Source organism: Ovis canadensis, chromosome 5 (genome assembly GCF_042477335.2).
Source record: "Ovis canadensis isolate MfBH-ARS-UI-01 breed Bighorn chromosome 5, ARS-UI_OviCan_v2, whole genome shotgun sequence".
Classification (NCBI taxonomy): Eukaryota; Metazoa; Chordata; class Mammalia; order Artiodactyla; family Bovidae; genus Ovis; species Ovis canadensis.
Window position 1 is genome coordinate 59,744,193 of NC_091249.1, and position 12,266 is coordinate 59,756,458.

Here is a 12,266-nt window from a genome sequence, read left to right on the forward strand (position 1 = left end):
CAGAGGGGCCTGTTTCAGGGCCTGGCTGACTGGGATACGTGAGGTGTGGGGCTGTGGACAGTTTGTGCAGAACACAAAGTGGCCTGGTCTTGTGGATGTTAAAGGAGCTCTCGTTTACTGAGTAAGTGTTCACCGTGCCCTGGCATCCTGAGCGCTTCCCCTGGATTGCCTCCTTCAGTTTCCAGAAGTGCCATGAGGTGTGTGTACACATCATCTCCATCCTGCCAGAGCAGAGAGGCACCCCCAGCATCGTGCTGGCTGTGGCTACCACACAGCCTGGTCCCGGAGCCCTGGAACCTCCAGGTGGGCACTTCTTGCCTTTGCCTGAGTCCCACTAGAATCCTGGGGCCCTGGGCCACAGGGCTCCTAACTGGTCCCCTTTCTGTCCCCTTCCTTAAGTGGGAACATTAAATTGACCCTACAGTTCTGTTCTGATGAACCTGGCCCAGGTGTGGGAGTCAGGCAGGGAAGAATCAACAGCTTTGAGACCTGGGTTTCTGTCTTCAGGACATTCCATAGCAGTGACAGTGCTGACTGGTATCTGGGAAACACCAGTTTTCCTTCCCAGTACCTTTCTCCCTGTTTATTCAGGATGTAGTAAACATTTGAGTGTCATCCTGCCTTAATTAAATAGAAAAAAAAGTCAGTACTCTAGAATTTTGGTACATTTCAAATATATTTTATTACTTTTCTTTTTGTCTTAGAAAGAATATCAAACCTGCATGCAATGCTAATGGTTCCTGACATTTACGTAGCATATGACACCATAGAGCAATGCGGCATATAATGAAGGGGCCCATGCAGGGCTGGCCTTCCTAAGAGTATATTTACAAAGGGAAGGGCATGTGGTCATCTTAAAGAGGACTGCACCAGAAGAAGCCTGCACTGCTTAACACTGAAGGGTTACGTCGGGAATCACAGAGAGATTGCTTTAGCACTGCATATTCCACTGTCGAGAGGGAAAGAAGCAGGCTTTGAAGGCTCTCGCCCGCCAACAGCATGTGTGTCTGTAGTTGTACATTGTGCGTGTATTTGTATAGATTCAAGTTTTCCCCTAAGATTTTCACTGACAGTGTCAGTAACTTCAGGGGCTTTCAAAGCATTAAAGACTGAAGCGGTGAATTTTTCACAAATGCTCATGTCAGAGAGAAGACCCAGCCGCTTCCTTAAGGACCATCTATCTGCTTCACCATCCGAGGATCTTGGAAATATTTCCAAGGATGTGTAAAAATTAACCACAGGGATGAAGCATATTTCTCTGACAGCCGAACTTGAGTTCATCAACGAGCAGATGCAGAGAAATCCGCTCTGGCTTGCCCTGTGATTGGGGCCACTGCTGAGCCCCCCCAAGGCTGTGACCGGCTGTGAGCCCAGGAGAGCTCGTGGCCCCTGTGCCGAGGCGCCAGGACTTCTGAGCAGAAGCTTCCTGCACTAGGAAGGGAGTGATGCTGTTATGAAATGTCTCAACCAAGTTCCCTGTTCCTCCCAGGCGCTTATAAAGCTCAGATGTACAATGATGTCTGGACAAATAAAAAAAAAAAAAAAGCCTTTTTTTTTTTTTAATACAAAGGAAAGGCATGAGTTTCCCCACTTTTCAGTAAAAAGCGGCTTGTGATGAAATCTGGAGCACAAGAGAAGGATCTCACATCTGGAAGCCTTTTGCACACAGCTATAAAATGTAAAAACTGACCCTCGGTAAAAAGTGCTTTGTAACAATATTTAATTTGTGTCTTATGCCTGTGAGAAAGAAAGGGTTTGTTTTTTGAATCTGCAAAGTCCTTTGCTTGTTTCCCAACTGGTGTGGAGTTTTCCCGTCAGGGATTTTTCACCCTATTCTTCGTAGACCCTGGGAAGAAAAAACACCCATGTCAGTGGCTCAGGGCATGAGGCAGGTAACACACAGGCTGGTGTCCGAGCTGCTCTGCACCTAGCCTGGGGAGTGCCTCTCCCAGGACCGCAGGAGCCGGGGAGAAGCAGGGACATCACAGAGGAGGCCCTCACATGGTCACAAAAGCTCCCCTGAACCCGGCTTTGACCTTTCTAAACAGCCTCCACCTCTGCAGTTTCTTTTTATCCTCAAAGCTCTAGGAAGCAAACCATCCTGGTGTATGAGGAGACCAGGCACAGGAGACTCAAGGTCAGCCCGATGCACACTGAATGTCAGTGGTGGGAATGGCATCTGTCTCCAGTGTGGATGTGGAGGGGAGGGGACAGAGGCATCCCCTCCCTCCATTTAGGCTTGTATCTTTGTGTTTTGTCCAATAATACGTGTCCTCCAGAAAAAAAAAAAAATCCCAGTTCTAGAAGGCAGTGCCTCAGACCCAAGGATGGTTAGTGGGGCTGCAGCTGTCACCGAGGCCAGGGCGCCTGGTCACTTCCTCTAGCAGTTATCAGGCCTACGAACACTCCCAAGCTGCCTTTCCCCCTCACCTCCCCAGCCAGCTCTGTTTAGGTCCTTAAATTCCTTTCCTCCTGCCTCATGGCTGCCTGCTGTGGGGCCACATGTCACATTCAGAGAGTCCACCGCCCCCTCTGCCTTGGCTCTGATTTCTGAGTAATTATGCACTGAAATCAAATGCCTGATGCTTCTGCTTCTGGTGGCAGTGAAGGCTCTGGGCTCTGAGCTTCTGGGAGTTGTCTAGTCTTGCCCATAGCCTGGGTTGGCTGCTGCCTTCCCCTGCATCTCTGCAAGGTTCAGCATTCTCTCTCTCTCTGCAAAGATGACTTCAAGATAGTTCCTTTATTGGAACTCCCCTGGCAGTCCAGTGGTTAAGATTCTGCATTCCAATGCAAGGGATGCAGGTATGATCCCTGATGGGGGAACTAAGATTGCACATGCAGTGCGGTGTGGCCAAGAAAAAAAAAAAAGTTCCTTTGTCTCCAAGGAGACATTTTCAACCTTTATAGAGGAAGGGGAGGTGAGGAGGACAAGGAAATGCCCACATCCTTTTCCAGGACACCTCAACATTCTAGGAAGGAGGGCATGTGGTGCTAAGTCGCTTCAGCTGTGTCTGACTCTTTGTGATCTCATGGACTGTAGCTCACCAGACTCCTCTGTCCATGGGATTCTCCAGGCAAGAATACTGGAGTGGGTTGCCATGCCCTCTTCCAGGGGATCTTCCCGACCCAGGGACTGTACCTATGTCTCTTGTGTCTCCTGCACTGGTGGGCAGGTTCTTTACCATTAGTGCCCCATGGGAAGCTAGGAAGGAGGGATGAGCTCATTTTGTAAGAAAGTGATGGGAGGTCTGGGAGCAGAGGTGCCCTTGTGCTCTCATCCATGGAATCTGCAGGAACAAAAAGAGCAGGGCTGCATGGGCCAGACCTGCCCCTCTTTCCTCAAAGCTGTGGCCCCAGGTGGAGGGCTAGGGGACAAAGTGCACAAAAGCCTGAATCTCCCAGCAACCTGACGAAGACTTGCCAGCACTTCTGTGAACTGGCCCTGCACTAGCCTCATTCTACTTTTGATGACGCAGGGCCCAGAGGGTGACTGGACGGGACTGGACAGGACATGTCCTGCGTGTGTCATGTGAGCTGCCTGCCCTGACCAGAAAGAGGGCTTCATTCTCATCAGATTTTATAGAAAATAATCTCTCACTCTCATCACTTTCTATTTCAAGCAACTGCAGATGAGGCAGTTTTGGAGCAACACAAAAGGCCCAGGTACTGGGGATGGGCCCAAGCGTCAGCTATGGGTGAGCTGGTCATGGGCAGAGCTTAGGCTGGAAGGGCAGGGCCTGCTGGTAGGTGGAAGTGGGGTGGGACGGTGGGGCTGGCACCGCTGTAGGAGGGGAAGGTGACACCAGGAGACCTGGCTTCCTGACTTGTGCCCCCAGGCGAGCCACTCCCCACCCCAATTGAGCTCTCCTGTGGGATGAGGTGCAGGCACCAGCTCCTGAGGAACTGACCTGTGTGTGTGTGTGCGCATGCACATGTGTACATGTGTGTGCACGCTTCCCTAATCATGCTCTGCAAACACAGTGTAAACAGGCTCTGAGCGTGTGAGAGGTAGGTCTGCTCCAGGACAGGCTAACCTTTAGAAAGCACAGGGGAGCCGGCAACTTGTCTGCCCTTTGTGGCCAGACATGGGACCCGAGGAGATCAGAGCCAGGAAGATTTGACTCTGAAAGCTCTTTTCTGAAAATGGGGAAACAGCCCGGAGAGGGCAGACATCTGTTCTAAGGCTCTGGTCATCTGGCCGTTGCTGCCCCCTAGGGTAAGAGTGGCTCTGATTCTAAAGGGTCAAGCCCAAGGTCCCTCCCTGCACCTGCCGCAGAAGGAGTTTATCAGGTTTCTGGGCAGCAGAGGGGCATGGGGCACCTTGAGGGAAGACGGTGTGGTTGGCAAGGAGTTATCCTCATCATCTTGTGGTTGTAGCCAGTTTTAGAGTTAATGAACCTTAAGCAATTGTGTTTCACCAAACCACACAAATCACCGAGAGATCCACGCCAGGTGCTCATCCAGCCATTTGACAGGGGGAAACTAGGGGTCAGAAAACTTAAGTTACTTAAATAAGGAGAGGAATTAAGACTATCACATATCACAATAGAATGAGACAAACTTTAGTTCACCAAAGAACTTTTTGGATGCTTACAGCTGTCCAAGAGAGCAGTGAGTATAGCACTAAGTGGTGAGTTCCTTGTCCCTGGAAGTACGTAAGCAGCGTCTGGGTATCTGCCTACTGTGACGACTGTGGTGGGCGTTCATGCCTTAGAAGGGCTAGATGACCTCGAGGGAGTCGAGGATCTGGCTTTGGTAGGATTGTGGGAAGGAAGGTGAGGGGCGGTGGCCATACCTGCGCTTCTCATTCCAGGCATTGTACCATTTGATGAACCGCTTGGTGCTCTGCAGCTTGGGATGCAGGCAGTGCTCCTGACCCCGGTACCTGGACATGCTCTTGGTGGTGATGCTGAAATGGAGGAAGGTGGGGTGGAGGATTGAGAAGCCTGAATGACAGCCCCTCCGTGTGGCTCCCAATCGGGGCACTGAGAGACTGTGGCCTCCTCCCTCCTTTCAAAGAACCCTACCCATATGCGCACTCCCTGGCTCTTTCATGAAAGTTTCTGGTTGTCCCCTTAATCTCTGACTCCACATTCAGGTCTAGCCTTGTACAGAGTGATGGTCTTTCACTTTTTCTCCTGGAGCCCCTAGAGTCTGGGAGAGTCCCTCCCCACCCCTCACAGCACTCATGCCTCCCTTAGGGAACAAATGTCAGGGGACTCTTCCAGCTCCTCCAAACCTGGGATGGAGAGGTGGAAAGAGCTAATGCCAGCATGGTACACGTGCCAAGACCCCGTTCCGGATTTGAAGTACTCCATGGCTGGGCTTGAATGTGCTGTGGTCTCTGTCTGATCTTCTAAACCCTAGTTCCTTGGATCCTCTGCAGATTGTTCTGGGGCTGGGCATTTGTTGAACTTGAAGCTGAGTCTTGTTGGCCTTGAAGCCCATCCTGACTCCTGAGTGTTAAGTCCCACTTATCTCACCCTTGGGCAGGAAAATAAGACCACCCTTCAGGCCTCTATCCACCAGTGTCCCAACACCATTGGAGATCTAGCCACACGGTAGAGAAGCAGGTGGCTTTGTACAGAGTGTAGAGCCTGGGTTTGCATTCCAGATCTATCTGTGGGAGCCTCTTTGAACCCAGTTTGCTCATCCATAAGATGGGTATAATGATAGGACCTACCTCTTAGGGTTATTGAGATGGTTAAAGACACAATCCATGCAAATTGCCTAGCACAACGAACAGTTCCTGTTATTAGCAATTGTCGTGGAAGACAGGATGGCCAAGGAGAAGCCTCGTGAGGTCCAGGCTGGGAGCGGGGGAGGGCAGGAGAGGCTGCTGCCCAGACCTGCCGTGTCCTTCCCAGCCAGGACTGGGCCAGGGTGGCAGGAGTTCGGGTAGGGGAGGAAGGATGGTGTTCAAGAGTGAGGGCTCGGCTGGTGAACATGGGAGGGGGAAGGCAAGAGGTGAGGATGCCGCTCCCTGGGAGGCTGCACGCAGGAGGGAGGCATGCTGGTGGGCTGGGTGCTGGGGTGCAGGCTGACGGGGCAGAGAGAGCTGGTTGGAGGGTGGGGTGGAAGGAGTGGGAAGGGAGGGAGTGAGGTCCGCTAGCACCCGTGGGTTCCTAACTGAAGTGTCAGGGTGCCCGGGCCAGGTTCTAGAAAGGATCAGGTTGCCATGAAATCTGGGTCTGTCAGTTGACCGGGAGAGGAAATCGAATTGTGATACCTCAGTGGGGACAGAGTATTTATGGGCAGCCTGTTCTCTTCCCTTCTCTGTGCTCTGAGTTTCCAGGGCCCTCACCATGGCCTCAGCCTCCCAGGGCAGGGTCAGGTCTTGTGCTAATGCCGGGTGGCTGGGTTCTGCCTTCGCCAGCCCTCTCTATGAGACCTGGGACTGCCTGGTCCCTCGTGCCAGATCTCAAGCATGGGGGACTGCTGTGGAGTGGAGTCCAGTTCCCTTCCCCATAGTACTTGGTCGTTCCACAGGAATTTAGCCTGTGTGTTGCTCTCTGCCTACAATGTGGCTTTTGCACTTGGAATAAAAGGCTGTGGCCAAGCCAGATAAAACCCCCCTCCTCAGTTAGGTCAGTGTGCAGGCTGAGGATCCCACATCCTGAAGATCGGGGCAGCAGGGGAGGACCCCATGTAGCTCAAATGCTCAGCCATAACATGGGGACTTGGAAACTTAGTTGTGGGGTGAAGATTTCTGCCCCCAGCAATTATGCAGAAATTCTGGGCCCTGTGTCCCTGTCTTTAGCAGTTCTGGGATACTGAGGGTTTCAGCAAGAGCTCAGGGGGTATGTGAAACACATTGCCCTTTCTAGAATCTTCACTCTCCTGGATCCTTCTGAGTGCAAGGACTCCCACTTGCAAAGCAGGCTGTACCCTGAACCTCATTAGAGATGTCTAAGTGACACAGGATGAGCTGGAAAACTTCCTTTAGTTCAGCTTTGGGGCTAAAAACCTGCTTTGGCCAAAAGCGCTGGTCCCTCGTGCAGTCTGAAGAGCTCTAGGAGCTTAAGAAGGGAGAAGACCTCCAGCTCTTCAGGGGCCGGGGTTGGGTCCTGGGTGTGAGGTGGAGGTCTAGAGAGGGCCGCTGTGTGTCGGGGTCTCCACAAGGCCACATAGAGCCTCCTTACACACTCGCCTGGGTGCCAGGTTCCTTTCTATTCTGAAGAGTGTAGCCGCGAGAAAGAGCAGGCCTGCTGACAGCGGGTTCTGTCCTTTGGAGATATCACTACATCTCATATCCCTTTCCATTTCTCCTGTGAGGACTCAGTAGCTCAGCTTGGTGTGTGGGGCATCCTTCAGCACTGAGAGGAATGCAGAGTTAACTTGCTATGTCCCTGTCATTTTCAGCCTGAGAGAGCTGAAAACCCCAAGGGGCTTGTAGCTCTTCCCTCAACTGTGTGGCCTCCAGCCCCCTACTCTTTACTGGTAGTTTTTCTGGAGGTAAGGGGTGGGGACAGGAGTCACTTTAGGTACCCAGGAAAGAAGGCAGAGGGATTCAGCTCAGGCCCAGTATTTTCTGAACTCCCCTAACTTCAGCCCCACTGTGCAGCCCCCAGGTGGCAGTGGGAGGGGGCCGGGGGGTGAGTGGGAGCTGCCATGCAGACACTGCATGGAGGCCTTTGGGCCAGCAGGGCCAGTGAATGGAAGGCACTTGCCCAGACTGAGAATAAAGTGTGTCCTGTTTCTGGGGGAGGGGAAGAGGGGCCAATGGTCCGTGGCAGATATTTGGTAGCGGGTTTGCCAAGGGCTCCCTTCTGGCCAAGAGCGTATTGATGGGGAAACAGTGGTGCTGGCATCAAGTGGTTAATTGGGAAGGCAGAGGAGCAAGGAAACTCAGTGTTCTCTTGCTCTGCCCCACTTTTTAAAATATTCTCTGCATCCCCACCAAGCAGCGCTTCAGCCTCATGGCATGTTAACCCCAGCAGAGCCCTTTCCACAGGAACCCGCAGAAGTCCAGCTGGTGTTGGAAGACTGAGGAATCGCTGGAAGCCAAAAACCAGATGGCGGTAGTCCTCCATCCAGAAAAAGGCCCTGAAAGGAGGTTCCTAGGACTTCAGACAATGTTTGTTTTAATCTCCCCAGTAACAGGAAGGCAGCACGCCTCACAGTTTGGGTTCAAGTTTAATAGTTCTGGGTGTATTTTGAGTGACTTCAGTCTGGTTGGCACAGGGAAACCATTCAACCCTGGGTTGCCCTAGAAAGGTGGGCTGTGCCACACCTAGGCTATCCGTCGGAAACCTAGCAAGGGTGAACTCAGGGGAGAGGCTGTTTCCGGAAGACAGCACTGTGACCTTTTTTCAAACTCTTCCAGACTGCCGTGCCAGCGTCCTAAGGACTCGCTGGGCAATTGCAAAGGCTCGCCAAGGCCTTGACAAAGGCTGAGAGAAAGGTTTGTTAGGCTGACCCAGCCCCAAGTTGTGCCCCAGCACCGGGTTTAAGAGCAGCGCGCGCAGGCTCACGGCGAAGAGCGAGAACTCACATAACCATCTTCTCCTCGCAGTGCGGGTACTTTGGCTTCATTTCCAGCTTCTTCACGTCGCTGTAGCGAATCTTGGGTCCCTTTCGGGAGCACTTGCATTTGGACCCTGAAAAGAGAGAGCGCGCGGGGGATGCTCAGTTGCGCGCGGGGTCTCCGTCGCAACTCTGACCACCCTAGATGCCCGCCCAGACCCTCCGGGATCCCGGGACGATTAGCATTTGGCGCTGGGGGTTCCCCAGGACGGGCCGGGCTGGCTCCCAGGGACCTCCCAGGCACTCACCGTCCACGCGCGCGGCGCACAGCGCCAGGAGCAGCAGGAGCAGCGCGGCGGTCAGGAGCCTCATGCTGGCCGAGAGGCGCGGCGCGAGCAGGTTTTCGGGGAGGGCGCCCGCGCGTCCGTACGCCGTGCTCGGCTCTTTCTGTCCGGAGCGCGCCTCCCGGCTCCGCTCACTCCCGCTGCGCCCGTCGGTGGGAGCTTCGGGGCTGTGGCAGCGCGCTGCGCTGTGCGCTCGGCTCTGGGCTCTCTCCACAGCCTCCCTCCGCCCGCCCAGTCCTCTTTTAAATCCGCTCCTGCCCTCGCTGAGAGCGAGCTCATTAATATGCAGAAGCACTCGGTGACTCACTGAGATTTCTCAACGCGGCGGGGGGAGGAGACCTTCCCCGCCCGCCGCCCGCCCCGGACCGCGATCGCAGCAGCGCACACCCGGAGCCACGCGCGCACTCGCTTCTCCAAAGCTCACATCTGCTACCCTCTCGCTGTCACACTCTCTCTCCACACACTTGCACACCCAGGGTCTGGCAGGCACACAGAGCCAGTGCCCGGCGCCACTTGACGGTGGAGAGAGGCTGCTTAAGGGCACGGCTTTTCTGATTCACAAGGTTCCCTCTGGCCTGCTGTGGTGAGCCGCGCGGGGAGACCCAGGCCCGAGGCCCAGATTTTCTGAGGAGACCTGAAAGGGATTTGGGGCAGGTGCCAGGTGTGAGTGCCAGCAGGCCTGACTCTAGGGCGTGAGCTGTCTCTGTTGGGCCAGCAGCCCTCGTGGCCAGAGCACAGGCCAGGTTTGGAGAGTGGTCACTGGAAGGATGTACAGCAGCGCAGCCGTGTCCTGTAATCCTGGAGCTGGCTCAAAGAACGTGTGTGAGACGCTTGGTTACTCTGAAAGGAAGGCTTCCAAAAGTATGTGGTCCCACAGGCCATCACAGGCCCTACTGTCACATCATTCTCAAAACTTAGGTGGTGGCTGGGCAGGGAGGCATGACAACGATGGCCATCTGGATGAAGTCCATGCTGTGGACGTTGGGCCAGGAGGTATGGTGTGGTGTGGACCCAGGCATGATGACAGAAATTCCAGCTCCATGACTTACCAGTGGTGACTTATCGTCTATAGGGTGGGAGGAGTCACAGTGCAGCTGTGAGAATTCCATAAGATCAGAGCTGGAAAGTGTTTGAGTACCTGACCAGCAGTTAGTGCCCAGGAAATGTTACCTACTGGCATCATTATTTTATGTATGTCTATGATATATTATGTTTACTTATATATAGTATATATGAGTGTGTATACATGTGTATATGTGTGTGTATGTGCTGTGCTGTAAGTCACTTCAGTCGTGTTGATGTGTGTCTATGTGTGTGTATATATATGTATACACACATAAAATTCCATTTTTTTACAAGTTTCTTTCCAAGTTGGTATTTTAATTTCTTTACTTGATGGGTATTATTGGAACAGGCTCAGAGAGAAGAGCTTCCCAGGTGGCGCTAGTGGTAAAGAACCCACCTGCCAATTCAGAAGATATAAGATATGAAGTTTCAGTCCCTGAGTTGAAAAGATTCCCTGGAGAAGGGCATGACAACCCACTCCAGTATTCTTGCCTGGAGAATCCCATGGACAGAGGAGCCTGGTGGGCTATGGTCTGTGGGGTCACAAAGAGTTGGACACGACTGAAGCAACTGAGTACCCACTCAGAGAGAATAAATGACTTTCCTAAGATCACATAGCCAGGAAGCAGGTGAGGCCAGGGGGGGCCCTGGTAGTGTGGCTGCAGACCTGGGGCCCCTGTCCCTGGGCCATTTGGCTTCCTTCAGGCCTGTGTGCCCTTCACTTGGTGAAGCATTTCCTTGAAAGACCCAGCAACAGAAGACAGAGTGTCTCAGACTCCGAGGGTCCTTGGACTTGGCTTCCAGACCAGAGCTGGAGCCAGGGCAGAAGCTGCCAGGCTCTGGCAGCTCTCACAGCTCTGTGCTGTCAGTTCAGCGGCTCCCTGGGGGCTCAAGTGCCAGAGAGGATCCTGGGGGGATGGGATGAGCAGGCTGCTGAAGGGTAGGGTGGGAAGAGTCTCTGCCGTCTCTTCCTCCCGAGAGAGCCTTGGCTGCCTGGTGGGGAAGCTGAGCCTTGAAGAGCCAGCAGAGCCTGTGAATGGGCTTCAGGCCATGTCCTGAATCCTATGCAAGCAGTGGTCTCTATACTTAAAGCAAGGCCAACAGATGGGCACTTGGGTTCATGCAGAGGATAAGTGCAAGGGAGTGATTTTTGTCATTTCTGTTAATTTTTTAAAAATTTAAATAATACAAAATTAGCATGTTCGTTACGGAAAAATCAGAAAACACAAGCCTAAGAAAACATAAAAAATGCACACGTAATTCCATCCACTCAGCAATCAGCACCAAGATGCTGCAGTGTTATCTTTGCAGACCCTTCTGTTTTGCTTACCATGCATGTGCATCAGTGGGATCAGCTCGCCTGTCCTATATAATAACCGGCTTGTTGTACCTATCATTACATCATCAGCATTGTGCCATGTGACTGGTCTTGCTTCTACAATATCTCTTTTAATGGTATTGTTTGAGGCCATATAGTATAATGGCTAAGAGCTTGGTGTCTGGAGTCAGACTTCCTGGGTGTGAGTCCTAGCTACTAGCTGTGGACCTTGACTTGTAACCTAACCCTTTTAGGTACTGATTCTCTCATCTGTGGGATGGGAATGATAAGGGTACCTATAGCTTGATGAGAATTGAATGAGATGATGCATGTAAAGCTTTTAAGGTGGTCTTTTGCACAGACTAAGTGCTCAATAAGTGCTATGATTATTAGTATTTTGGGTGCAGTATGTCCCATTGTATGGGTGCACCATAACTATTTTAATTATTTGTTCTCTGCTGGACATTTGGGTTATTTCGAATGATATACTTTTATAAGCAGAGCTGTACAACAAATATACTTGTAGCTCAGTTTTGCCATAGCCCTTTAAAACTTGAATCATATCTCAGAAATATAATCACTAGGCCTTGAGGCATGCCCATTTTAAGGCTTTTAATGCAAATTGCCCTCCAAAAATATAGTACTTTTTTATTCTCCAAAGGGAATTTCTTTAATACATGACTTTTGCAGAGCATCTGAAATATATATATTTAACAAAATTATTTTTATCATATTTATTTCAAGAATATGCTGATTAATTAAGTGGGATTTAACAACACTAGGGACCATGGGCACTGTGCTGTTTGGAGGAAGTAGTTGACCCTAAAAAGAGGGACCACATTTTTCCAACTTTCTGGACCAGACCAGAGGTCAGACATTCCAGTGTTTTGTCCCCAGGTTTAAGCCTTAGTATGTGTGTGCTCATTTTTGGTTTGCAAAATACAGCCATTGTATCTTTGCAAATATCCCTGTTTGTGTGAGCAATTCTGGAACTGTGGGTCCAGGGGAGGACAGGGGCCCCTGCTGCTGGTAGGTCTGTGGGTGAAGCTGCTCAACTGGGAGAGGGAAGAGGG

At 51.9% G+C, this 12,266-nt stretch overlaps 1 protein-coding gene across 1 annotated transcript; it reads right to left on the reverse strand.

The window, feature by feature from the left end:
• Positions 1–1,532: 1,532 nt before the first annotated feature.
• Positions 1,533–9,225, reverse strand: CXCL14 (C-X-C motif chemokine ligand 14). The gene is made up of 4 exons (XM_069589791.1): positions 8,775–9,225; positions 8,495–8,600; positions 4,796–4,909; positions 1,533–1,846 (listed from the first exon to the last, which is right to left on the reverse strand). The coding sequence occupies exons 1-4, from the start codon at positions 8,836–8,838 to the stop codon at positions 1,831–1,833; spliced, it is 300 nt and encodes a 99-aa protein (XP_069445892.1). The 5' UTR covers positions 8,839–9,225; the 3' UTR covers positions 1,533–1,830.
• Positions 9,226–12,266: the final 3,041 nt, after the last annotated feature.

Coding starts and splice junctions, on each gene's coding strand:
- CXCL14 (XM_069589791.1), bottom strand. CDS start 8,838: ATGAGGCTCCTGACCGCCGCGCTGCTCCTGCTGCTCCTGGCGCTGTGC. Junction 8,601..8,774: donor GTGCGCCGCGCGCGTGGACG/GTGAGTGCCTGG, acceptor CTCTCTTTTCAG/GGTCCAAATGCAAGTGCTCC. Junction 4,910..8,494: donor TGCGAGGAGAAGATGGTTAT/GTGAGTTCTCGC, acceptor CCTCCATTTCAG/CATCACCACCAAGAGCATGT.